At 40.9% G+C, this 25,688-nt stretch overlaps 2 protein-coding genes across 2 annotated transcripts in view; one reads left to right on the top strand and one right to left on the bottom strand.

The window, feature by feature from the left end:
- The window catches only part of MED12L (mediator complex subunit 12L), a 442,361-nt gene that overhangs the window by 75,444 nt on the left and 341,229 nt on the right, over positions 1-25,688 (bottom strand). Inside the window, exons 19-22 of the mRNA XM_063442526.1 lie at positions 25,329-25,472; positions 22,830-22,993; positions 12,518-12,649; positions 9,223-9,450 (exon numbers count right to left, since the gene is read on the bottom strand). Of these exons, the coding sequence (XP_063298596.1) occupies positions 9,223-9,450; positions 12,518-12,649; positions 22,830-22,993; positions 25,329-25,472 (668 nt within the window). The remainder of the gene's footprint in view (positions 1-9,222; positions 9,451-12,517; positions 12,650-22,829; positions 22,994-25,328; positions 25,473-25,688) is intronic.
- P2RY12 (purinergic receptor P2Y12) overlaps positions 25,506-25,688 on the top strand; it is a 28,281-nt gene continuing 28,098 nt past the window's right edge. The window contains exon 1 of the mRNA XM_063442528.1: positions 25,506-25,555. The gene's annotated coding sequence lies outside the window, so the exon portion shown is untranslated. The remainder of the gene's footprint in view (positions 25,556-25,688) is intronic.

Raw genomic sequence — 25,688 nt, 5'->3', positions numbered from 1 at the left:
CCATGTCTCCCAGTGTCTGTGTCCCCATGTCTGTGACCCTAGTGTCTCAGTGTCCCAATTTCTCCCTCCCAGTGTCCCCAAATGTCTCAGTGTCCCCATGCCTCCCAGTGTCCCCATGTCTGTATCCACCAGTGCCCCCATGTCTCCCAGTGTCCCCGAATGTTTCAGTGTCCCCGGGTCTCTCAGTGTCCCCATGTCTCACTGTGTCTCTATGTCTCACTGTGTCCCCATGTATCCTAGTGACATTGGGACACACAGACATGGGGACACTGGGAGACTATGGGTCTGGGCAACATGGGGACACTGACACTGTGATACATAGAGACACTGAGACACTGGGTGACTTGGGAGACAGACACTGGGAGACAGGGAAACACTGGGAGCAATCCATCTATACAGCAGAATCAAACTGTGAGTAGTTTGTTGGTGATGTTACAGAATTGTCCCTTATGTCACTCCTTGTGATTTACATCATATGATGTCACGTATACATGATTAATTATACAAATGATAAGGCCGGTATTTCTTTCCAAGAAAGGTGGCAACCCTATCTACTCTTCACATACTCGCTTAAAGGAACACTATAGGGTCAGGAACACAATCATGTATTTCTCACTCTATTATGTTAAAACTGCCATCTAGTCCCGCTGGTCCCCTCTTGCCTCCCTAAATATAGTAAAATATTTCTTGTATTCAAGTCTGCAGCTTATGAATCTGCCCCTGTCTGCCTCTGAACTGACTGTCTGCTGACATCATCAGCAATTACAATGCTTCCCCATAGGATTGGCTGTGACTGTCAAGGAGGCAGATCAGGGGCAGAGCGAGCACAAGTCAAACATAGCCCTGGCCAATCAGCATCTCCTCATAGAGATTAATTGAATCAATGCATCTCAATGAGGAATGTGCAGTGTCTGCATGCAGAGGGTGGAGACACTGAATGGCAGTGCTGCACACCAGGTAGTACTGCCCCAGGAAGCACCTCTAGCAGCCATCTAAGGAGTGGCCAGTGGAGTTATTTTCTCTGAAAAGACAGTGTTTGCTGCAAAAAGCCTGAAGGGAATGATTCTACTCACCAGAACAAATACAATAAGTAGTTTTTCTGGTGACTATAGTGTCCCTTTAAGTATGGAAGCTTAAGAGGGATGTATAGGAACAAGACTTGTGTGGACTGGCTGACAATAAAATTAGTTAAGATAAAGCATGTCCCCTTTCTTCTACACTCACTACATACACCTTTTCTCTGTCCCAGACTATATATCAGGAGCTTCAGCCTGCTAGTAAGACGTTAAGGAGACAAGTGGACATGTGAGCGCTAGGGCACAGTTCTTAGAAAGCGTAGAGTAGGCGCATCATTTGATGCCCTTAGTTTGGACAGACTGCATGATTGGCAGGTAGCCTGACATGCATTCATGCCAGGCTGGCTTTCCAATTCTTTGGACAGACATGCCCCTTTTTTGGGCAAGTACGCCCCTTTTGGCACTTCTGGTCACTAGATTCGTGTCAGTGGTACACCCTTTTACCCTGCTCATTGACTTCCTGCTTCTCTGGACACTGCTATTAGGGGGTATGGATTTACTTGAAAGATGAAAGCATCAATTAGAGAGATATTAGCATAGAATATGTATGCATCCTTTGAGTTTCCCTCCAACACTATTTCCATCAGATACATGACGCTTGGGAGGTATGATTGTATTAGTGTTTTTGGTTGATAAGATTCTGTAATTAGGCCCATCATAATTGTCAGCATCACTGGGCTCTTAATCTAGGACTGCTCAGAGCCCTCTGATTGGTTGGCTTATATCTTGAGCCTCTTGACTCTAGAGATATGAGATGCATCTGAGCAATATTTGGTCAGATAACAGTAGAGTCTGACCCAACATTACTGCTCAAACAGATAAAAAAAAGTGCATTAATACATGCTGAGGTCTCTAAGTGCTAACAATGCAAAATGCCATGAAAATATGTGATATGAGTCTGTGAATCACACTGACACTGGATTTTTAATACAATATGTGCTTGGGATGTGAGAGGCCCACAGACTTCCCTTGTGGCACTTAAAGTGCTCTCCCTTCTGGCAGTGAAAGTAAATTAAGAAGTCAACACAAACTGGGAACCTGTTAGACCCCAGCATGTGATTAGAGACAGCTGAATGTCCCCTCGCACTCTTCTCTCTCTGCTAGAAAATAAATAAATAATGTTAATATTTTTTTCCTCAAAGAACTCCAATAATTCCAGGAGAGACCAGACAAGCGGCCTTTCATCTTCTTCCTCCTCAACATCTAACATCTACTAGATGATGGATATCATCAAAATATATACACATCAACTGTGACAGGTAGAGCACCCCCCATCTGTACAGAAGACATCTACAATCTAGTTTTAAGAAAGACAAAAAAAAGCTCTATCAAAAGCTTGATTTTGATTCGACACCTCTTGATGCCATTATTTTCTGTAAAAACAATTCACAGTTATGCATACATTTTTAATTAGCAAACACAATTGTTACATTTTTATGTGTAATTTTTTTTACCCAGTATAAAATATATTTTTAAAATATTGCTGACGTCATTAGCTGCACCAACATATGGTTCTGTTCTTGCGTGAACAGAAGCACAATGTTGTTACTGCATAAAAGCTAACTGTATTGTTTATTTAAGCCCAAGGAAAAATATACAAGCCAGGTGTGTTTTTTACAGAAGACAAACAACGTACACACTTCTCAAAAATGATATGTTTTAGTAGTGTTCATCTATTAAACATAAAACTCAAAATATATTACATTGCTAAATAATTGGGATGCAATTAAATATAAAGAGATAGCTCACGCATAAGAGAAATATTATAATAATCGTAATAATAACAACAATCATTAAATAATGCCTCTTAATTGTGAGAAACCAGTAGGTTATGTTCATTTTAAGGTGGTATCTCACTAAACTTGGTAGTACGATAGTGAATTAATTAAAGTATGATAGTGAATTAAAGCGTCATGCGGAACTTACCTTTTCAATCGATTCTCTTCTCTCCCACTGTCAGGATTCTTCTTTTCTTCCTGTCTAGTTTTCTTTAAAACATAAGACAAAGTAGGGACTATTTTGACTTATGTATTTTTCCTACGCCTGATCATCTCTGACCAGTGGAGGAGCAAAGTGTGCTTCATTTCCTGTGGTCAGAGAAATTTTCCCACATTTTCATTTAGGGCCCCCACCCGCCACTCATGGGTGGGGGCTGGGGGGTGGGGGGAGGACAATAGGTACCTCCCCCCTTGTCCCCCTTATTGTAATTTAGGGTTTACGGCCCCCACCCGCCACTTATGTAGGAGGGCAATAGGTCCCCCCCCTTATTGTAATTTAGGGCCCCCACCTGGCTGCTCTCTGTTTAGTAGACATGCCTCTACTTGCGGCATTGTGATGTTAATCTCCCTTATGCTATTATGGGGGTCCTCCATAAAGTGAGGGAAGACATGGGGGTTTAGGAAGTGTCGTGGAGCATTGCTCCCTGCCGCTTCTATTTTGACATATAACAAGGAGGGAGCTGCGTGCCGGTAGCTCCCTCCTTGTAATAAACCAAACGAAAGAACAAAGAGGTCTTTGTTCATTCATTTAAAATTTCTATTCATTTATTCGTCTTTCTGACGAATTAATGAATAGATGAAATTCCCGTTCGAATGCCCAAGTGTTTAACTGGGCATGCACGGGCATGGGCGGGCTGGGCCGGGGGGCAGGGAGGCAATTGCCCCCCAGGCCGCCCGAAATTCTTTTAGGACCGGCCGCGGCGGGCCGGCCCTTTAAATGCTGCTGCCGCCGCCGAGCGCTCTATAAAGAGCGCTCAGACGGCTGCAGCTGCTTTTCCCTCCCCTCCCCTGTAGCGTGGCCGAGCTGGTCTCCGGTCCGTGGTGCCCGGCCGGAGTGATAGGAAGGTGCACACTGAGTGTGCACTTCCTGTCAGTCCGGCCGGTTACAGGAAACAGAAACTCCTGTTCAGCGCGAAGTTTCTGTTTCCTGTAACCGGCCGGACTGACAGGAAGGTGCACACTGAGCGTGCACCTTCCTATCACTCCGGCCGGGCACCGGACCGGAAAGCAGCTCGGCCACGCTACAGGGGAGGGGGTAAGAAGAGAGGAGGGGGGGAATAAGAATGGGGGAGGGGGGGAATAAGAAGAGGGGGGAATAAGAAGAGGGGAGGGGGATGAATAAGAAGAGGGGAGGGGGGAATAAGAAGAGGGGAGGGGGATGAATAAGAAGAGGGGGGGAATAAGAAGACGGGGTAAGAAGAGGGGAGGGGGAGTAAGAGGGGAGGTGGGGGAGTAAGAAGAGGGGAGGGGGGAATAAGAAGAGGGGGGAGTAAGAAGAGGGGAGGGGGAGTAAGAGGGAAGGTGGGGGAGTAAGAAGAGGGGAGGGAGGAATAAGAAGAGGGGGGAGTAAAAAGAGGGGAGGGGGAGTAAGAAGAGGTGAGGGGGATGAATAAGAAGAGGGGAGGGGGAATAAGAAGAAGGGAGGGGGATGAATAAGAAAAGGGGAGGGGGGAATAAGAAGAGGGGGTAAGAAGAGGGGAGGGGGAGTAAGAGGGGAGGAGGGGGAGTAAGACGGGAGGTGGGGGAGTAAGAAGAGGGGGGAATAAGAAGAGGGGGGAGTAAGAAGAGGGGAGGGGGAGTAAGAAGAGGGGGGGAGTAAGAAGAGGGGAGGGGGGATAAGAAGAGGGGGGAGTAAAAAGAGGGGAGGGGGAGTAAGAAGAGAGGAGAGAGAGTAAGAGGGGGGAGGGGTTGTAAGAGGGGGGGTTTGTAAGAGGGGGAGGGGTTGTAAGAAGAGGGGAGGGGGGAGTAAGAGGGGAGGGGGGAGTAAGAGGGGAGGGGGGAGTAAGAGGGGAGGGGGAGTAAGAAGTTGGGAGGGGGGAGTAAGAAGAAGAGAGGGAGGGGGGTAAGAAGAGGGAGAGGGGGGAGTAAGAAGAAGGGGAGATAAGAAATAGGGAATAAGAAGAGGGGGAGGGGGAGTAAGAAGGAGGGGAGATAAGAAAACGAGGGGGGTAAGAAGAAGAAGGGGAAGTAAGAAGAAGAGGGGGAGGGGGAGTAAGATGAAGAGGGGGAGGGGGAGTAAGAAGGAGGGGAGATGAGAAAAATAAGGGGGTAAGAAGAAGAAGGGGGAGTAAGAAGGAGGGGAGATAAGAAAAAGAGGGGGGTAAGAAGAAGGGGGAGTAAGAAAAAGAGTGGGGATTAAGAAGAAGAAGAGTGGGGAGTAAGAAGAAGAGGGGGGAGTAAGAAGAAGAAGGGGGGAGTAAGAAGAAGAAGGGGGGAGTAAGAAGAAGAAGGGGGTAGTAAGAAGAAGAAGGGGGAGTAAGAAGAAGAAGGGTGTAAGAAGAAGGGGGAGTAAGAAGAAGTAGGAGGGTTAAGAAGAACACAGGGAGGAGGGGGATAAGAAGAACACAGGGGGGGTGAGGAGAACACATAGAGGGAGGAGTGAGAAGAACACAGGGAGGGTGGAAGGGGGATGAGAAGAGCACAGGGAGGGTGGGTGAGTGTGAGACGAGACCGCTAAGGGAGGACAGAAGGGACAGCTCTATAGGACAGGGGGCAAGACAGGGAGCTCTTTCACAATATGCGCGCGCGCACACACACACACACACACACAATGCATCCCTATACATACACAGAAACACACAATACATCCATATACATACACAGAAAAACACAATGCATCCCTATACATACACAGAAACACAACATGCTTCCCTTACACACAGAGAAACACACAATGCATCCATTACACACACACACACACACACACAATGCAACCCTTACACACAAAGACAATGCATCCTTTGCACACATACACAGAAACAGACAATGCAAACACACACACACTGCTTTTCTTACATACACACAGAAACACAATGCATCTCTTACACTCAATGCACACACATACAGATACACACCTTGCATCCCTTATGCATACAAACACAGATTCACACAATGCATCCCTTACACACAACCAGAAACACATAATACATCCCTTATACACAAATACACACTGCTTCCACTACACACAAACACACTGCATCACCTGCACAAACTGGTATCCCTATACACTACATACCATAAGCACACATATTAGATCCTCTACAATAACACATAACACATCCCCTACACACTCCACTCCCTGTGAGCGAACTTATGGGTGGGTGGAACATATAAGTGGACTTATGAGTGGGCCTTATGGGCATACTCACCGTCAGGCCCTGGGGCCCAGACCTTGAGCTGTGTAAGGGGCCCCAAAAAATGGAGCTGCTTCCAATTCTCCCAGAACATTGAATTTTGTGACCACAGTTGCAAACAGCCTCCAGAGATCCTGTTCTACACCAGACCAGTGGAGCCAAACTGCAGCCCATCATCATCCTCATCTAATTGTAAGTAGGCAATCTAGTATATTATTAGTGACACTAATCTATAATTTACCTCACATTAAAGGGACACTATAGCTTAATGAAGTGGTTCTGGTGTCTATAGCTGGTCCCTGCAGGCTTTTTAATGTAAACACACACTGTGTGCAGCACTGGTGTTAGTTCATATGGCAGATCATATGGGTGGGGCATTGTGATGTCACATGGGGGGGCGGCAAATGTATATTTTGTCTAGGGCGGCAAAAATCCTTGCACCGGCTCTGATCCTGGGAAGGTGCACCAGTCTACTGGTGATCCACAGGAGGGGACTGCACTGATTGCACTGCACTCTCCTCCTGCCCAGACCCGTCTTGACCGCAGTGCAAGTGCCCTCTGCCCCTAATTTACAGGGGCTCACACTCACAACAAGCAGTGCCTGGAGCCCTTTGCAGAGACGGAAACAAAGAGGTTCTGCGGCAGCTGGCCGTCCTGCAAGCATTACATTAAACAGCTGTTCCCCATGCAGCCACAGGTGGCGTTGTGCTGGGAGACTGTGATTACTCTTCACTTCCTCCCAACCTACAGAGCAGCGCATGGGGGAGAGAGAGGAGGAGGCATGATTTAATCTTACAATAAATCCTCTAAGCAAACCTTTATAAATTTGGGGGGGATCAGCTCTGTTTCCACAGTTTATTGGTGTTAACTCTGATGTCTGTATTAATATTGAGGGCTGTCTAAGTAGTTACATCAGTGTGTGTCGACAGGGCCAGCTGGGGTGTGCAAGCTGTGTGGTCACGCAGGGTGCCATGACAATAGAGCGGCCGGCGGCCAACACAGCTCACAAGTTGGGTACACCAGCATATTTAATTTAAACGATTCGCTGGTGGTCCACTGGTGTGCACCAGCAGTAGGTGCAGTCAGATCATATCCTCTCCCTCGTGGTTCCGGTGCTCAGTTAGTGAGTCAGAGCGCAGGCTCAGAGATTCTCAGCCTGCGCTCTGACAACATTGAAAGTCAGAGCCGTGAAGGAGCGGGTATGGCAAAGAGCTACTGATTAGTATAACATCAATATCCGTTATAAAACCAGAAAAAGGTGGGCATGGATGGTGAACTGATTTGGTGGTGCAATGGGCCACTTGACTGGTTTTGCCCCCCAGGCCTAAGGCTGCCAGCCCTCCCCTGTGCACGGGAATTTCATTGCGCTATCTAGCGTGGGCAGAAAATAAAGATTAAAAAATAGGTAAGATGGCATTTGGGTGAAACTAGGGGGACAATTAGTAGTGGAGTCGGGAGGGGTAAACACTGCAAACACTGGAGAAAAAAAAACACTGTGGGATAAATTTGCAATTAGAATAAGGAAGTCACCTTGACTAAATCTATAGCACTGGAAATCACAGGGAAATTACTAGTGGCTGAAAGGGAAGTAATGAGGTTTAGAGTACAGGAAGTGATGGGGAGTCTGGTAGAAGCCAAAACACAATGGTATTGTAATAAGTGTTTTTGAGGCAGACTTTATACTTGTAACTATATTATGTTTTACTATAGAATGATTGCTATTTAGAAATATACAAGAACATATAACAAAGTAAATCGTAATGGCAAATGTTGACATAGCAATGTATATTACCAGTAAAAGAGATAGTAACATAATAAAATAGAGTTGGATGGGTGGGTATGAGACAGGTACACTCTGCATGGTTTTCATGATGTACAGTGCGATGGCTTATACCCATAACAGCAGTGAGATCCATATAGAGTCATTGGGCACTCATTATTGCTACCATTTAACCTTGTGCAAACCAGTTGCCAGTGGCCTAAGGCTGCCACTGCCATTCTGGTTGGATGCAAAGGTGTTTCTAGGTGACAAAAATATCAGGGGCTTCAGCCATAGGCTACATTGTGCCTGTCCAAAATATATTGACATGAGATCTTTCCAACTTACTGCCCTTAACATGTCCTATGAATCACACCGAAGCCTAAATTCATTCAGAGTATTATACAAATCTATATTTATAAACTCCACACCTGCTGTATGAAGCCAACACCATTCTGTACTAATCCTGCAAGCACAGTTTAATCCCAAACTTGTAGCATAAACCTGAAACCACTACATTAAAATATTACACCCATAGCAAAACAACACTGTGCAGTATAATTAACGCCAAATATCAAACACCATTTGGGGCTCCAGCCCTTCTCTAGCAACAGCCGTGATTGGATGGAATCATATTTCATAATTTGAAGTTTTCCTGGTGCATTATAATAGTAGATTAAGAGGGAGTAGGCTATCGGTGCCAAGAAAAGGGTTATTTTGTAATTATAATTGTGGAAGGCACCCGAGCTATAGTGGTTATGATGTTTGGACTACTATAGTATAGTGGTTATGATGCTCGGACTGCCTCTGGACTCCACATTATACCCTGTAACGATCTGTAACAGCCAGTTTTCCAGCAAATATCACAGCTATCATGCTGTGAAAAATAGACAAAGTTAAGATAATTGCACTCAGCAGACCTTACACTGTCTGAACTTATTGTGCATAGTCAAGAAATATTTTACAATGGTATGATACCTCATCCGTGCGGGCCACGTTTGAGTCACCTTGACGAATTTGAAGACAAAGTAAGAACTATGAGCAAGTAAAGTTTAGAGAGTGTGAGATATTTTAGAAAAACATTTTGGTGACTTAAAAACTAGTAAGCCATTCGCATATTATAGTGAAATGTATCTAGGTTTCAAAGAAGCAAAATATTAATTCTTTCAAGCAGTGACCTTCCAGTGTGAGGTTGTCAATCACAACCCCCATTATGATAGTTATAGACTCACAGTACAACAACGTATAACACTTACCTTTCAGCATCTTGGTGTCCCATACAGACGTTCATAAGGACATTACATACAAAGCTATATCGATTAGCAGCGTTTTCACTTAGGATCTTTCCAAGCATGGAATGATTGACATTGTGAGCAGATGGGTTTTCAATAAAATCTGACATAAATTCTGGGTCCCATAACACATTAGAGTTGGACGGTTGTACATTGCTGTAAATAGTCTGTTTCACCTTCGAACATGCACTACTGTGGAAGACAGGAAACAATCTTTTGGCAATGCTATATTTCATATATGTCTTAATAAGGCAATCTCTAAAATATCTAACTGTATATAAGGAAAAAAGTAACATCCTGATGATCATGTTGTCTGATAATGAAGGATAATTGCCTCCATACAATGAAAACATATACAGAGTTATTCACTCTTTACTATGTTGAAGTTGAAGTAATTTTCCAGAACAGCTATGCGTGCCTACATTTTTCCATTTAGAGTTCAATACAATTCAGATTTTTGTGGATAATATAGGCATCAAAACAACTTTAGCGTCATGAAGCAGTTTTGGTGTATAGATCATGCCCCTGCAGTCTCACTGCTCAATTCTCTGCCAGCTCGTGCTTTGTTAATAGCCTTCTTGGATCCTCCTGTGTGTGATTAAAGTTCAATTTACAGAGGAGTTAAAAACTTCCAAAGCAAGTTAACATCTGATTGAAATGAAACCTTTTTGTTTCATGTTGGCTGTGTATGTCACAGCTGGGAGAAGGGTGGAGTTAAGGCTGCACAAACAAAAACAAAGTTATATAACTACTAAATGGCAGTGAAGAGAGCAGTGCGACTACAGTAACATAATCTATACACCAAAACTGCTTAAGTTGTTTTTGGTGCCTATAGTGTCCCTTTAAAGAGCAAATTATATAGCGATAGCTGATTATAATGATATGCTTGTCCTCATATACATTTAGTTGTCATGTAGTTTACTGAAAAAGAATTTAAAGTATTTGATGAAATGAGATCTACTATGTGTCCAATTTTAAGACCTTTTGGCTGCCAACAAAACCATTTTTATTTTCAAAGTATCAGAAAAGGTCTCTGCTTGCAAGAGATGTTTGGTAAGATATTTCTGGGTAAGTCTTAAGGTGACCAGTGATAATTAGGTTGCAAATTTAAAATGTATCTACCTAGATATGTCTAGGGTATGTCTGGGGTTAAATACCACAAAAGACTCCCATAATAACATTTAAAAAGGTATGTAAGTGGCTTTTCAACTACAATTGTAATAATTTCAATATCCTGTGGGAGCATGTAAATGCCTCTCCCTATAAATAAGGAATACTCTACAATTGGTTTATTGATTTCCAGTGGATTTGTTTTTCTGTCTAGCAAAATAAACTTACATGCTGACACTATTTAAAGCAAGTTGTTTCAATTAGGACAGATCCTTATGTTTAGTAGCACGACTCTTCATAATTCATACAAACATTTTATTACACTTTTTTTGTACTATATAAATCTGGAATTTATTTTACAAGAAGTTAGGATTTCATAACAAGCATATATTAAAAACCTAACAAAGTACAGAAGTTTCACTTTAATAATGAGAAATGAAAACTGGATTATTTTGGCATCCATAAATATGCTTGCACAAACTCTTAAAAGCTGAATTAAACATTTCAGGAACTTATATTAAAATTAAAAATGCTGAATATGAAATAATAAAATTGCAAAATACTACCACAGAAAACATCTGTCTTAAGATTTAGCTTCTGATATAACCCTTTGTGCCCCATGTAGTAATTGCTAAATTAAAGTAGCTGGTTATCTTACAATTTCCATATACCTAGTTAATTATTTGCTTGATACATAGCAGAAGGCATAGGGCATAGAACTGAATAGAGAGTTTGAGTAAAAATCCCTGTTTTAAGTAACACTTTAAGTGTCATAAAAATTGGTGTTTCAAGGATCTCCTGTTCCAATTTATTTTCTGTGTGCAGGATATAAATGCAACAATATTTTAATATATTATAAGGAGAAACTGCTCTTGAAGATCAGATACTATTATGTATTATCATGATATAAACTGCTGGCAGGTGCAAAACGACATATTTCATAAACCAGGGCTGCCCTACAGGTAGATCCCCAGATGTTGTAGAACTACAACTCCCATGATGCTTTGCATGCCTTTAGAATGACAAAGCATCATGGAAGATGTAGTTGTAAAACATCTGGGGTTCTACCTATTGGGCAGCCCTGCTATACACTCTGAGGGATAACTAGACTTGGCTAAGATGCTTTAGTCATTTCTCGTCCTTACTGCAGAAGCTGTAAATCATGTGAATTTGCAGCAAATGGAGTAACTTTAAAAGGTGAATGTTTTTTATTTCTTAGTTATGTATTTTAAATTAAGATGTGGATTGATATGTTCACAGGGATAGGAGTTATCTGTGATCGAATATTGCAAACCTGTTCCCTATTAGTGGTTTCTTCTTGAAATGGTTTAGCCACTGACATTTCCGATATGGTATATTTGTTTACACCAGAATGTTGTGAAATAAGAAAATGAGATTGAGGACATTTCCTTTAAGAACTTCTTGTTTTTATGGAACCAATGCAGTATTTACATGGAAAATAGCACTAGTAACTGTATGTGTGTGTATGTGCCTGATTCCAGTAGGTTCATTTTGCAAGCTAAACCAGCTGATTAGCACAAAGGGCAACATTTTAAAGAACATTTACAAATAAATGCAACCAATGAAAATATTAGACATGTTTTTCATGAAATCAAATTTACCAAACATCAAACTGTTAATATAGTAACATGCATTGTTGGGGGAATGACTCATTAAGAACCTGGCAAAATAAAACATAAATCAAAAACACAAATGAAACAATGCATAACAAAAGGGAAGTGAAATCCTCTACTCTGAAAAGCATGAATTCACAGTTAAATGCAAAGGAAAATTCACTCTAACTGTAGATAACTTGACGAGCAGAGCGGCATACTGTAAGTAAATAACATTTTGTATTCTAACTTTGTCACTGCATTTGTAAAAAATAGTATTGTACAAAAAAATTGAGAAAAGGTCCTTATGAAAGATAGATGGGTAGCAACACATTTCTATCTGCTGTTGGACTCAGACTTCAGCCTTTGTCAGTCCATCATCTGGAGAAACGGGCTGAATGTCCACTTACAAACATTTTGAAGTTTCTAAATAACTTTCATATCTCAGGACAAGGACTGAAGAGAAACCTGTATGACATATTGATAACAATATAGGAAAAGTGTAATAAATAAGATCATTTATGTTTTGCGCTAACCTGAAGAGATCTCCAAACTTGCTTCGGAGATGACTACATGACACGTAGAGATCATAGAGGTATGCTAGGATACATCGCTCTGGGGAGGAACAGTCTGATGGATTAACTACATGCTTCACCACACCACATAACCTGCAAATGAAACACAGTGCAATTAATACTCATAGTAAAGCAACATGGATTTCAATTTTAAGTTGCCTCATATTACATTATCCAGATTATACTGGATGTAGGACATTTAGATAACTATAAATATCCATGATTTGACTATACTACTGCATTCCTTAGATTCTACTGTATAAAGGCATTAAAGTAGATACTGTGGCATAGGTACCAACAGTCCTGAATTTGCCAGGAGAGTACCACATTTTGGGGTATTGTCCCGGCAAAAATATGTCCGTGGGAACTTTACTGCATTTTATCATCTACCCAGCAGTTCAAATCTTACAGGAAGATTTCAAGATGCAGGATAGGGCTAGGTACTAGGACCATTCACAGAGCACTTCAGCTGGTCTTCCTTGAGAAGGCAGACTGTCAGTCATCCTGACCACTTTTTTTAGGGTCAAACATGCCCCTTTTGTGGACAGACCTGTCCCTGTCTTTGGAGGATCTGCTCGTTTCATAGGCGGTTCAATCCCTCTCTGCAACCTGTGCTGTTGCCTACCCAGCTTCTAGGGAAGCGAAGATTGGCAGGTATAGAAAGGGTGTAATTTTACATTAAAAATAGTTTTTTAAATTATGTTGCACTAGAAGACTCTATATCCAGCACTGACATCAGCTCAGAATTGACAGCACACTTATCTACTGTCTATAAAATTCTGGTCGGTAGACTTGTAGCTAAAATGCCATAACTCCGACAAGGAAGCAAGGCCACGTGACTCAACTATGCATGAAAACATAGAGACTTTGGTGCAGAAAAATGGCAGCCATTGCTCTGGAATAATGAGTCAAGCCTTTATGTAAATTTGGCTGTAGCAGAAGGCACTTTGTTCAATGAAGGTCTGGACAGTAGAACAAAAATAAGTGCCTGCAGACAACAGGGAAGCATGGTGGAGCTTCCTTGCAAGTTTGGGGCTGCATTTTTGTTAACAGAATTCAGAATTTAGTAAGAATTAATGGTCTTCTCAATGATGAGATATACAGGCATATATTTATTCATTATGCAGTACCATCAGGGAGGTATTGCCAGTAAACCCCCTGCACTCCAGAGATGGATGTACATAGACTCTAAATTAATAGCATAACACATATAGATTCCAATTCCATTCTCTGCAGGAGGATTACTTCAAGGAAACATTCACCATGCCAAGAAATGCGACAATCTGGTATTATCAATCACGACTAAATACCCAGCTGGCTTATAGTAACCAAAACAAGCACAAATAATATTATAAATTATAAGGGCTTTTTTTTTTTTAAAGTAAATCCCAAACATGATGTTAAATAATCGTCTTTCTTTCATGTATGCTCTATGTATAACAGTTTTGTATTTTCTGAGAATTATTATAGTACCCTGTGGTTTTTGTGACACGATGTTTAGTTGCTGCAGTGCTAATATTTTGTTGGTTTTGGTTGTTTATGGAGTTTTTGTCAAGCATATAGAATACTTACTGTAGATAAACTCACTGTACTCCTGCCATCTAAAATGCTTATAATAATAATTTGCCATTTTATAGCACTTTTCTGATAGCCAGAAGAGCTGAATGTTGTTGTTTTAAAAAATAAATAAATTTAAAGTCTGTAAGGATGGTGCTGTTCTGATTGAGCAATGTAGGGGCAGCATGGCTGAATGCCCGGGAACCTGAGTTTGTCTTTATTCTGGGGACAGACAGAAGGGATTCGTTGGCTGACCTAAGTGAGTGGGATTGAGTATATGGTGTCAGGAGTTCAATTGAGTTCTTTTTCTGGGAGGCCCAAAAAGAGTACATGACAGTAATCTAGATGAGAGGACAAAAATGCATGGATTAATCTGTCATATACTCCTGTGTGATTAAGTGTCGTGTCCTGGCTATGTTTCTTAGATTACAGAAGGTGGGTTTTCTTACAGAGAAAACCTGCTGTTTAAATGATAGATAAGAGTAAATCAGCACTCCAAGATTTTGTACCTCTGTTGACCTAATGAGTTCAGAGACTCCAAGTTCCAGGCCACTTGGGTTATCATGAGATATTTTTGCTGCCCAGCGTCCTCTCTGTTAGTCAACTAGCATTCATCTACTCTGAGTTCTGCTAAGCAACTGTTGATGAGGTTAGTCGGGGCATTGGTATCTGGAGCAGAGGAAAAGTAGAGTTGTGTGCCATCAGCATAGCAATGATATCTTAGGCCATGTAGCCTAAATATGTACCCCAGTAGTAGAAAGTAAATTGAGAATAGCATGGGAGAAAAGATGGATCCTTGTAGGGCTCTGCAGGCCAATGCTTTTGGTGCCAATGAGTTTAAACCTGATGTTACATAAAAAACATGGAACCATAGAGTTTACCAGTGAGGAAAGATTTAAACCAGTTAAATGACCACTATAGGCACCCAGACCACTTCAGCTCAATGAAGTGGTCTGGATGCCAGGTCCCTCTAGTGTTAACCCTGCAGCTGAAAACATAGCAGTTTCAGAGAAACAGCTATGTTTCACTGAGGGTTAATCCAGCCTCTAGCGGCTGTCTCACTGACAGCCGCTAGAGGCACTCCCAGTAGATTACTCTTTCTGTTGAAGCCACTGTTTTAAGGTAAAGCATGTTACAATCTTATTATTTACATTAAAATATTTGACCAAAAAATCCTCCAAAAACAGTGTTTAGTGTCACAATAACGTAACAGGAGGTGGAGAGATCCCTGTGTTGTATAGACTGGTTTATAAATGGCTACTTAAGCATCACTTCCTTCAAATTATTGCTTTCAAGGTAGCAATTTAGTAGGATACATTTGATACAATGTTTCAGAAGGTAATACGTCTGTGTTGTTTAAGTTAAATGCTTTTCATATAGCAAAAGTGACTAAGTCACACCACACAAAAACAAAAAAAGTTTTAGATTTTAGAAAAACAGACTTTTCTAAAATTAGAATATGAGTAAAGGAGTCATTATCAGACTGGAACAATTTAAATGAAGTCCAAGAGAAATGGGATTATTTAAAAGTTGCACTACTGAAAGCAACAGAAAATTCCATTAGGCTTGTCAATAAGAGCAGAAAAAATTAAAAACACCACTATGGTACTTTGCAGAAGTGGCCAAAATAGTTAAAAACTAAAAGTTAGCATTTAGTTATTGTAAAAAAAAAAAAAAAAAGAGTGAGGAAGACAGACAGATCTATAAGATTAGGCAGAAATAGGCTAATCAAGTTATAAGAGTCTTCAAAGCACACACAGAAGATAAAATAACACAGTCAGTAAAAAAAGGGGGTATAAAACATTTTTTTAGATACATAAATGAGAAAAGGAAAGTAAAACAAGGATTAGTTAGATTAAAAACAAGAGAAGGAAGGTACGTAGAAGTGGATAAATGTCTAGCTGACTGCCTCAATGAATATTTTTGTTCAGTTTTACAGATGAAAATGAAGGAAAGGGAGTTTACAGAGGAAGAGGTTCTATTTCAACTGTCAAAAGTAAAGACAAATAAGTCAATGGGACCTGATGGAATACACCCAAAGTTATTAAAAGAGCTTAATGGTGTACTAGCAAAACCATTAATGGATTTATTTAACCAATCATTGTTAACAGGAGTAGTCCCAGAAGATTGGAAGTTAGCGAATGTTGTGCCCATTCACAAGAAAGGTAATAGAGAGGAGTCGGGCAACTATAGGCTAGTAAGCCTTACTTCAGTAGTGGGGAAAGTAACGGAAACCATGCAAAAGGATAGGATTGTTGAACATCTAAAAACACATGGATTTCAAGATCAGAGACAACATGGGTTTACTTCAGGGAGATCATGCCAAACTAATCTTATTGATTTTTTTGATTGGGTAACTAAAATAATAGATCAGGGTGGTGCAGTAGACATTGCTTACCTAGATTTCAGTAAGGCTTTTGACACTGTTGCACTTAGAAGGCTTATCAATAAACTGCAATCTTTAAGTTTGGATTCCAATATTGTTGAATGGGCTGGGCAGTGGCTAAATGACAGGACACAGAGAGGGTAGTGGATGAATGGATTAGCCTTGCAGCAAGTGGTAGAGGTTAACACAGTGAGGGAGTTTAAGCATAAGGCTATCCTAGACTTAAAGGAACACTCCAGGCACCCAGACCACTTCATTGGAGTTGTCTGGGTGCCCACTCCCATCATCCTCTACAGTGCAAGTGTAATTATTGCAGTTTTTATAAACTGCAATAATTACCTTGCAGGGTTAAGTCCTCCTCTAGTGGCTGTCTATCAGCGCTGCCAGAATCCCCATAGGAAAGCATTGAGTAATGCTTTCCTATGGGGAGGTCTAATGCACACGCGCCCATTGCCGTGCATGCACCTTAGGTCTCCCCCGCCGGCTGACGTTGGCGGTGGAGGAACGTGGGCAGAGCCTGACCCAGCGCCGAGGGATATCGGCATTGGATTCAGGTAAGTCACTGAAGGTTTTTAACCCCTTCAGAAACATGGGATGGAGGGTGGGAGGGGGGGGAGGACTGCAGGATTCTGAAATGCCAGGAAAACTGATTTGTTTTCCTGGCATTGGAGAGTCCCTTTAACACCTTAATGCCATTACGGCGTTCTATACCGTCCCCATTATAATGGGCTTTAAAGCCGTTGCGGCGGCATAGGACGCTGTAACGGCTTAAGCCCCCAGAAGGTCCACGGTACTTACCTCCGCCGCGATCCTCTTGTACATGTACAGGTTTTATGATTTTTTGGAAAGTTAGAGAGTCAAATATATGGCTTGCATTTCATTTTTTTTTCACATTGAAATTTGCCAGTTTGGTAATGTTGCCTTTGAGATCGCATGGTAGCCCAGGAATAAGAATTACCCCCATGATGGCATACCATTTGCAAAAGTAGGGTATGTTGAGTCTTTTTTAGTAGCCACTTAGTCACAAACACTGGCCAAATATTAATTTTTTTTGCTTTTTTCACACAAAAACAAATATGAACGCTAACTTTGGCTAGTGTTTGTGACTAAGTGGCTACTAAAAAATACTAGACATACCCAATTTACAATACCTTGGGTTGTCTACTTTTGCAAATGGTATGCCATCATGGGGGTAATTCTCATTCCTGGGCTATCATGTGCTCTCAAAGGCAACGTAACCAATCTGGCGAATTTCAGTGTGAAAAAACTGAAACACAAGCCTTATATTTTAATCTGTAACTTTTGAAAACACCATAAAACCTGTACATGAGGGGTATTGTTATACTCAGGAGATTTCAATGAACACAAATATTAGTGTTTCAAAACCATAAACGTATCACAACAATTATATCGTCAGTGTAAGTGCCGTTTGTGTGTGAAAAATGCAAAAAGGTTCACTCTCATTTGTAATACATTTTACTGTTTTGAAATACTTATATTTGTGTTCAGCTGAGTCTCCCGAGTAAAACAGTATCCCCCATGTACAGGTTTAATAGTGTCTTGGGAAGTTACAGGGTTAAATAAAGTGCTAGCAAATTAAATTTGCTCGACTTTCTGCCTAGGTTATCAGGCAGGTCCCGCAAATTGTAATTAATAAAATGACTTAATTATGTAATATTACATAAATATATACGTTAAATTAATATATATATATATATATAATTTTTTTTAATTATTACTGAGCGTCCACATGCCCGCTGGGCTACCACATGCCCGCTGGGCTCCCACAACGCCCGCTGGATACCCACCACGCCCACTGGGCAACCAAGCGGTGACAGACAAAACACACAGACAAACAAACATGAAACAAATAAGGGGAGGGAGGACGGGAAGCGGTTACCAACTGATAATTAAGATGGCTGCTATGCTTTAAGATGGCAACCTTTTTATACTATCCCACCCATCTACCACTTACTACTCCACCCACTGTCCCAGGACCACTTTAACACATCCCTCTTTATACACTATCCTCACACTTACATGTCCCTGTTCTGCCCAGGCTTTGCCTGGCTCTTCATGGTCTTGTTGTTGCAATGCCTTACTGGGTGTCTCTCATGGTTAGTTGTACTAAGGAGCTTCACAAATGCCCATTGGGTCACTTAGATCCAAATGTGATGTTACATCCACTGGCATCACCCCATTTATTGAGCAGTGCTAAACCAGGTTCTCAGGCTGGGGTCTGGTTGATTGTGATACAATTAAGAAGAGTATGGAGTGGTAGTCTGACCAAACAACTGGATTTACAGTTACTAGTGAAACTTTTACTCCAGACTGCACCTGTGTATGACCTTTTCTATGGGTGGAACTAGCAACGATTTGTATAAAGCCAAGTGCACTAATCGGACCTGCTTAAGTTTGGGATAGGATGTCATCAATCCACGAGTTGAAATCTCCCAATATAAGCCATCTGGTGTGTTCAAAGGTTAAACCAATTGAAAGGTCTGTGAGTTCATGAAGAAATCTCCTGGCAGTCTGTATAAGCAGCAACCAGAATCCTCTATCTATTGAGGCTCTGGCAGCTACACATTCCAAAGATTAGGGTGTGTGGACTGATATTGGCCTGGGGTTTAAGTATGAATTATGTGCTATGGTGAGGTTCTTAGTGCTTGTTAGATCTGGGTATGGCAGCTGGTACTTCCCAAACCAGAGTCTCTTCTATCTGGCAGTAACTAGGTATAAGTCAGGAAAGGGTACAGGTGCTGCTTCTCTGTACCCTTTAAGTATGATTTAACATATATTACTACTCCGCCTTCCTTGCGATCTTGTCTTGGGCGGTGGAACACCGTATAATTGTATTACTACTCCGCCTTCCTTGCGATCTTGTCTTGGGCGGTGGAACACCGTATAACTGGAACAGCTGTCATCTAGCCAGGATTCTGTAATGCATGCTAATTCACATGTTTTTAAAAAGTTGGCGATAATAGCTGTTTTGGTCCTTATTGATCTGTCACTGCACAGGACTTATAGGACAGTCTTGGGGTTCTGAGTTATTGCTCTGTATTTTTGAAATGGTGTGTCTTCTTTGGGGGATCACACAAAGGTATCCCTGATTTGATTGTGTGATTTTTGTGGCTTCTATGTTAAATCACTTCAATTGGGTTTGCAGGTAGACAAAGTGGTGGAGCATCTATGATATCAAGATATTGAACTTTACGTTTAGATTTTCCTCCATGGCAGCCCCTGTGAGTACCTTTAAAAATACCAAGTAGTTTCAGGGTAACCACTTGTGAGGGACTCAGTGGAGAGACTGCATTTTGGGGTTGTAGGGAATGCAGATATGAGGGAGTATAGGTGATCCTTCCCTCATCAGTGATGGGGTTAAAATAGCTTCTGAGTTTTGCTGGGATTTTAGCAGTTGGAGATGGTAACATTTCCCTGTTCTACAGAATGCAGGCTGGTGTGAAGAATGACATTTTGCACTTCAGGCTGCTTTGTAGATAACATAGATAAGAAAGCATGCATGCAGGTCAGTTTACAGAAGTACAAAACAAATGTGCTTTAGTGAAATATTTTTCATCAATATGTTTTCGGAAGGTTTAGAAATTAAATCTGAGCATTGCTAAATGGATGATTAATTCCCAAACCCAATTTACAGACGTAGGAGAGTCAGTTTTATAGATTAATTGTACCTTGTTTGTAGTGTTCAGGTGTAGGTATCGCTTATTAGCAGTAAGAGGGTCCTGGGGAAGTATATTTTAATCCGCTATTTATCTCAGTTTAGTAATGCCATCCGTTCAATTTTGATAAGCCCATGTGTGTGATATGAGTCAAGATGGGTCCTTGGAATATTCGTGGTGAATTTTTAGAGTAATGATGTTAAATGAAGATAATTCCTGGAGAGGTCAGGAACATGAAAAAAGTGTGACAGCCAGTAGGCGTGCTTGATAAACTTCCTGTAGTCCTGCCATATGGAATGTTTTTTGTAGATAAACTTTCTGTAGTCCTGCCATATAGAATGCTTATTGTAAATAAACTCTCTGTAGTCCTACCATATAGAATGCTTATTGTAAATAAACTCTATGTAGTCCTGCCATATAGAATGCTTATTGTAAATAAACTCTCTATAGTCCTGCCATATAGAATGCTTATTGTAAATAAACTCTCTGTAGTCCTGCCATATATAATTATTATTGTAAATAAACTCTATGTAGTCCTGCCATATAGAATGCTTATTGTAAATAAACTCTCTGTAGTCCTGCCATATATAATTATTATTGTAAATAAACTCTCTGTAGTCCTGCCATATAGAATGCTTATTGTAAATAAACTCTCTGTAGTCCTGCCATATAGAATGCTTATTGTAAATAAACTCTCTGTAGTCCTGCCATATAGAATTCTTATTGTAAATAAACTCTCTGTAGTCCTACCATATAGAATGCTTATTGTAAATAAACTCTCTGTAGTCCTGCCATATAGAGTGCTTATTGTAAATAAACTCTCTGTAGTCCTGCCATATAGAATGCTTATTGTAAATAAACTATTTGTAGTCCTGCCATATAGAATGCTTATTGTAAATAAACTCTCTGTAGTCCTGCCATATAGAATGCTTATTGTAAATAAACTCTCTGTAGTCCTGTCATATAGAATTCTTATTGTAAATAAACTCTCTGTAGTCCTGCCATATAGAGTGCTTATTGTAAATAAACTCTCTGTAGTCCTGCCATATAGAATGCCTTTTGTAAATAAACTATTTGTAGTCCTGCCATATAGAATGCTTATTGTAAATAAACTCTCTGTAGTCCTGCCATATAGAATGCTTATTGTAGATACATTCTGTGTACTCCTTAATCTGATTAGATGAATATAACATTGCCATAAACCCTCTGTACTCTATCCATATAGAGATGGATATAAATAGACTCTAAATCAATAGCATAAAACATATAGCTTCCACTCCCATGCTCTGTAGGAGGATTACTTCAAGGAAACATTCCCCATGCTAAGAAATGCCACAATCTGGTGTTTCCAATGACTCGGGGGTACCCAGCTGGCTTATAGTAACCAAAACAAGAACAAATAATATTACAACAAATTATAAGGGCTTGTTTCTTTTTTTCAAAAATAAGTAAAGCCCAAACATGATGTTAAACTCAAATGGTTAAATAATCATCTTTTTGGCAAAGTTCCATTTATTCTCTATATATAACAGTTTTATATTTTCTGAGAATTCTTATAGTACCCTGTGGTTTTTGAGACAGGATGTTCAGTTGTTGCAGTGCTGATGGGGTGTTTTTTTCCAGTTTTGGTTTAGAGAGTTTTTGTAGAGCATGAGGATTGAAAGATATATCACTGTATATAGTCAACAAAATGAATAATTGAGAAAAATAAAAACAGAAAAAGAAAGGGGTTGTTTCCAAATCACACGTATCTTATGATACTTATGATGTCGAACCGGGCATCACATCTCATGTTGATTACATGGAGTTAAGTGGGCAGAGCACAGGTTTAGGGTTTTAGGGGCGGTTGGTTTAGACCCAACCGCCATCAGGTGGTACAGTCCATGCTGGGTTGCAGAGGGCCTTCCTTCTACTATTAGTAGGTGCGAGGAACAGCAGCTCCTTGCACAGTCACAGATTTGTCAGCGGGGAGAAGCAACAATCTTTGTATCTGTAAAAGAGCTGGGCTTGCCTGCCCACATATATCAGTTTATCAGACAGGAAGCTAATGTGAGAGGGAGAAGGAAAATTATGTTTTAAGCTTCCTCCCTCCTTCAGTAAGGCTTCCTTCAACATCACACCACATGGGAGCTGCAGTGTCAGGAGGGAGCTGCCCTGTAATGTTGGGGATGGAAGGACAGAAGGTAATGAAGCTGGGTGGAGAGAGGGAGATTGTGCAGGGAGGGTCTGAGGGAGATTACGTTTGGAGAGAAAGGGAGATTGAGCTTTGATAAGAGTAGAAGATGCAGCTAGAGACGAGAGAGGACGTTGGGGTGAGAGACTGAGATGGAGCTGGGTGTGAGATGGAGCTGGAGATGAAAAGGAGAGAGGGAGATAGAGCTGAAAAGGAGAGGGAACTGGGGTTTAGTTGAAGCTGGAGAAAGGGAGACTGAGCAGAGGTGAGAGATAGATATAGCTAGGATGAGAGGGAGATGTAGTTGGAGAAAGGGAGATAAAGTGAGAGGGAGATGGAGCTAGGAAGGTGCCAGAAGTCTGATAGCATCATAACCACTACAACTATCTATGGTAACTGACTTGTGATACAGTGGTAATTGCAAGCAGTAAATTTGGTTCGTCATGTGTTGCACATTTTGTTTCTATATTTAGTACAAACCCTTCAAAAACTTGTGCAGTCTGTTCGGGATTTAATATAAGGCAGGCATGGTAACGCCGGAGAACTGCAACAATGTACAGACACAGCCGTGTTGTGTAACTTCCTGCAAGGCTGGACGACTTCAACAGCAATTCTGCTTCAACAACGCCAAGTTCATTTAGCAGCTGCAAGAGAATAGAGGGATTTGTGTAAGACTCCCGTGAAATTGGAGTTCTGCCAATCAATGTAATATATTGGGAAAGAGAAAAGGATGTACATTACAAAATACAAAAGTATTATAGTCTCAATACAATGGCCAAAGCATAAATAATAAATTAATAAGCAAGATCAGGATATAATCTACATGAACAGTAGCACACATGGGGCTTGTCTCCATGCCTGTTGTAATTATTTAGCGATAAGCCAGTAATCACTAAAATTCCTGTGTTTGGTGTATGTAGTTTTCAATAAATACCCCTGACATTTTTTGAAGGATCACTAAAGGCACCACATTATAATTTTCTAGAAACTCCAAGTTAGAAGATTGCAAAGTTAAAGGGACACTACAGTCACCAAACATATTTTAGCTTAACAAAGCCGTTTTGGTGTATAGATCATGTTCCTGAAGTCTCACTGGCCAATTCTTTGCCATTTAAGAGTTTAATCACTATATTTATGCAGCCGTTGTCAAACCTCCCTGCATGTGACCTACACAGCCTTCCTAAACACTTCCTGTAAAGTGAGATCTAATGTTAACAGTTGTGTTTATTGCACAGTCGGTTTCATTTAAAATGTATAATCTTCTGCATTGTTAATAGCTTGCTCCTGTGTGTGATTAAACTTCAATTTACAGAGCAGGAGATAAAAACTTCTACAGTTACCATCTGATTGAAAATGAAACCATTTGTTATCATTCATGATGTGTGAGTCACAGCCAGGGTAGGTGTGGCTAGGGCTGCCTAAATAGAAAAAAAATTTATTTAACTACTAAATGGCAGAGAATTGAGCAGTGAGACTTCAGAAGCATGGTCTATACACAAAAACTGCTTAATTAAGCTAAAGTTATTTTGGTGACTATAGTGTTAGGCTGTCTTCCTGATAGCCACTTGAGGCACTTCACTGATGAGAACTGTCACAACAGCTAGTGTGGTCCAGCACGCAGAACTATGTAGCATCTACATAGACAAAACAAAAAAGGATAGAACGTAAACCGGTCCTTAGAATGGCCGGACTAATAGGTTAAGGACAGAGAATAGTCAAGGGATAGCCGAGGTCAAGGAAGCCAGAAATATACAATATTGTTAAACAAGCCAAGTCAGGGAAACCAGAAATCAGAATAGTCCAGAATAGCCAAGGTCAAAATACCGGGAATATCAAAGACAGGACAAGAAAAGGCACTCTCGGGAACCAGGAACGGAAACCACGACAGGGCAATGAACCAGGGAACTTAAGGGATTTAAATATCCCTCCTTTGGCTGTGACTGGTCAGAGGGTGACCTCTAACCCCAGAATGTGCGTGTGCGTCAACGTCATACGCACATTTGTGCAACCCTGGGGGACGGGGCTATATATGGCCGCGACCGCGTGGTTGGTGCCATATTTCTTCAGGGCAGGTGGCCAGGAGGATCCGGTGGAGCAGCTCCCGACTCGTCGCTGAGCAGGTAGGCTCAGTTCGATGGCGCGGTCGCACCAGTCAGGTGCTACCGCACCTCGCGGCGAGCCGGGGGCGCGACTAGAACCAAGTCAAACTCAGTTCTCAATCAAATGCTGCTCCTATCATTAGCCTCCTAATGCTTCCTTCAAGACTGAGTTATTCTATTCAACACCTTAAAGTTCATTATGCTGATAGGTAAAATATTCATGAGTAAGTATAACCTCTCACGTCTAGTTAGGTGCAGAATGTACACTTGAAAAAAAGAAGAAATGGCAGGCACACAGTTAAGAAAGCACTTCTGTTCTCAATGTCACCATATATGTGTATTTTCAAACATGAGGATAATGGAAAAAGTATAAATCAAGTATCAAAACCACCAAAAAAATACTCAGATTTATTACAATAGAATTCAGTGGAGAAGACACAAACTGTTTAAACGTATAAATACGATTATTCCAGCTGATTTTCAAAACCCCATGATAAAATTAGAGCTCACTGTGTGTAGCTGATATTTATCTCAAAGCTAACAGAAGCCTTTCGTGATCACATTAGATTTATTATCCACAAAGGCCCAACTTCCCAAAGCACACATAATTGTTTCACCTAGAATATATTAAATTAGCAAAGCCATTAGCAAAAGCCAGATAGTTTCAGCTGTCCTTGTCTGTGCATCATTTCTAAAAGAACACAGAATTCTATCGTGTATTTGCATGAAAACACAATGAGTTTACTGTCTGGCTTCAGGCACAGTTGACTTCGTAAGACAACCTACAGAGCTAGATCGCAGTTATTTATGGCTTTGGAAGAATACAACTTTATTTTCTATCACCCAAGAACAACATCATACTAAGAGCTCTCTCTGTTACCTGTATTGCAAAATCAATAAGCCCATTGATGTTCAGAGCAGGTTCCATGAGATCAAAAATAAGTTGGACGTGGTGAGCCAAAGGAAGGTGGTAAGAAGTTCCTGATGCAAAGCTCGCAATTTGTTCCAGAATGTTACCAGATATCTGCAGACAAAATCCAACAGATTCTTAGAAACAATTATTTCTCAATCACCGGTTACATTACAGGAATTAACATTGTTTCCATGGTAAGTTTGTTTATTTTAGAACAGGTAGGATGCTGTTGTAGCTAATTTAGAACAAAACTCTCTCTATCCATTATATATCTGGGTTGATGGATGGTGTGGTCTATGTGTAATAACTCAGTGCTTGATTAATGTC

Source organism: Pelobates fuscus, chromosome 2 (assembly GCF_036172605.1).
Source record: "Pelobates fuscus isolate aPelFus1 chromosome 2, aPelFus1.pri, whole genome shotgun sequence".
Taxonomy (NCBI): domain Eukaryota; kingdom Metazoa; phylum Chordata; class Amphibia; order Anura; family Pelobatidae; genus Pelobates; species Pelobates fuscus.
The sequence above is the reverse complement of the archived record's forward strand: the minus strand, read 5'-3'. Positions and strand labels throughout refer to the sequence as shown.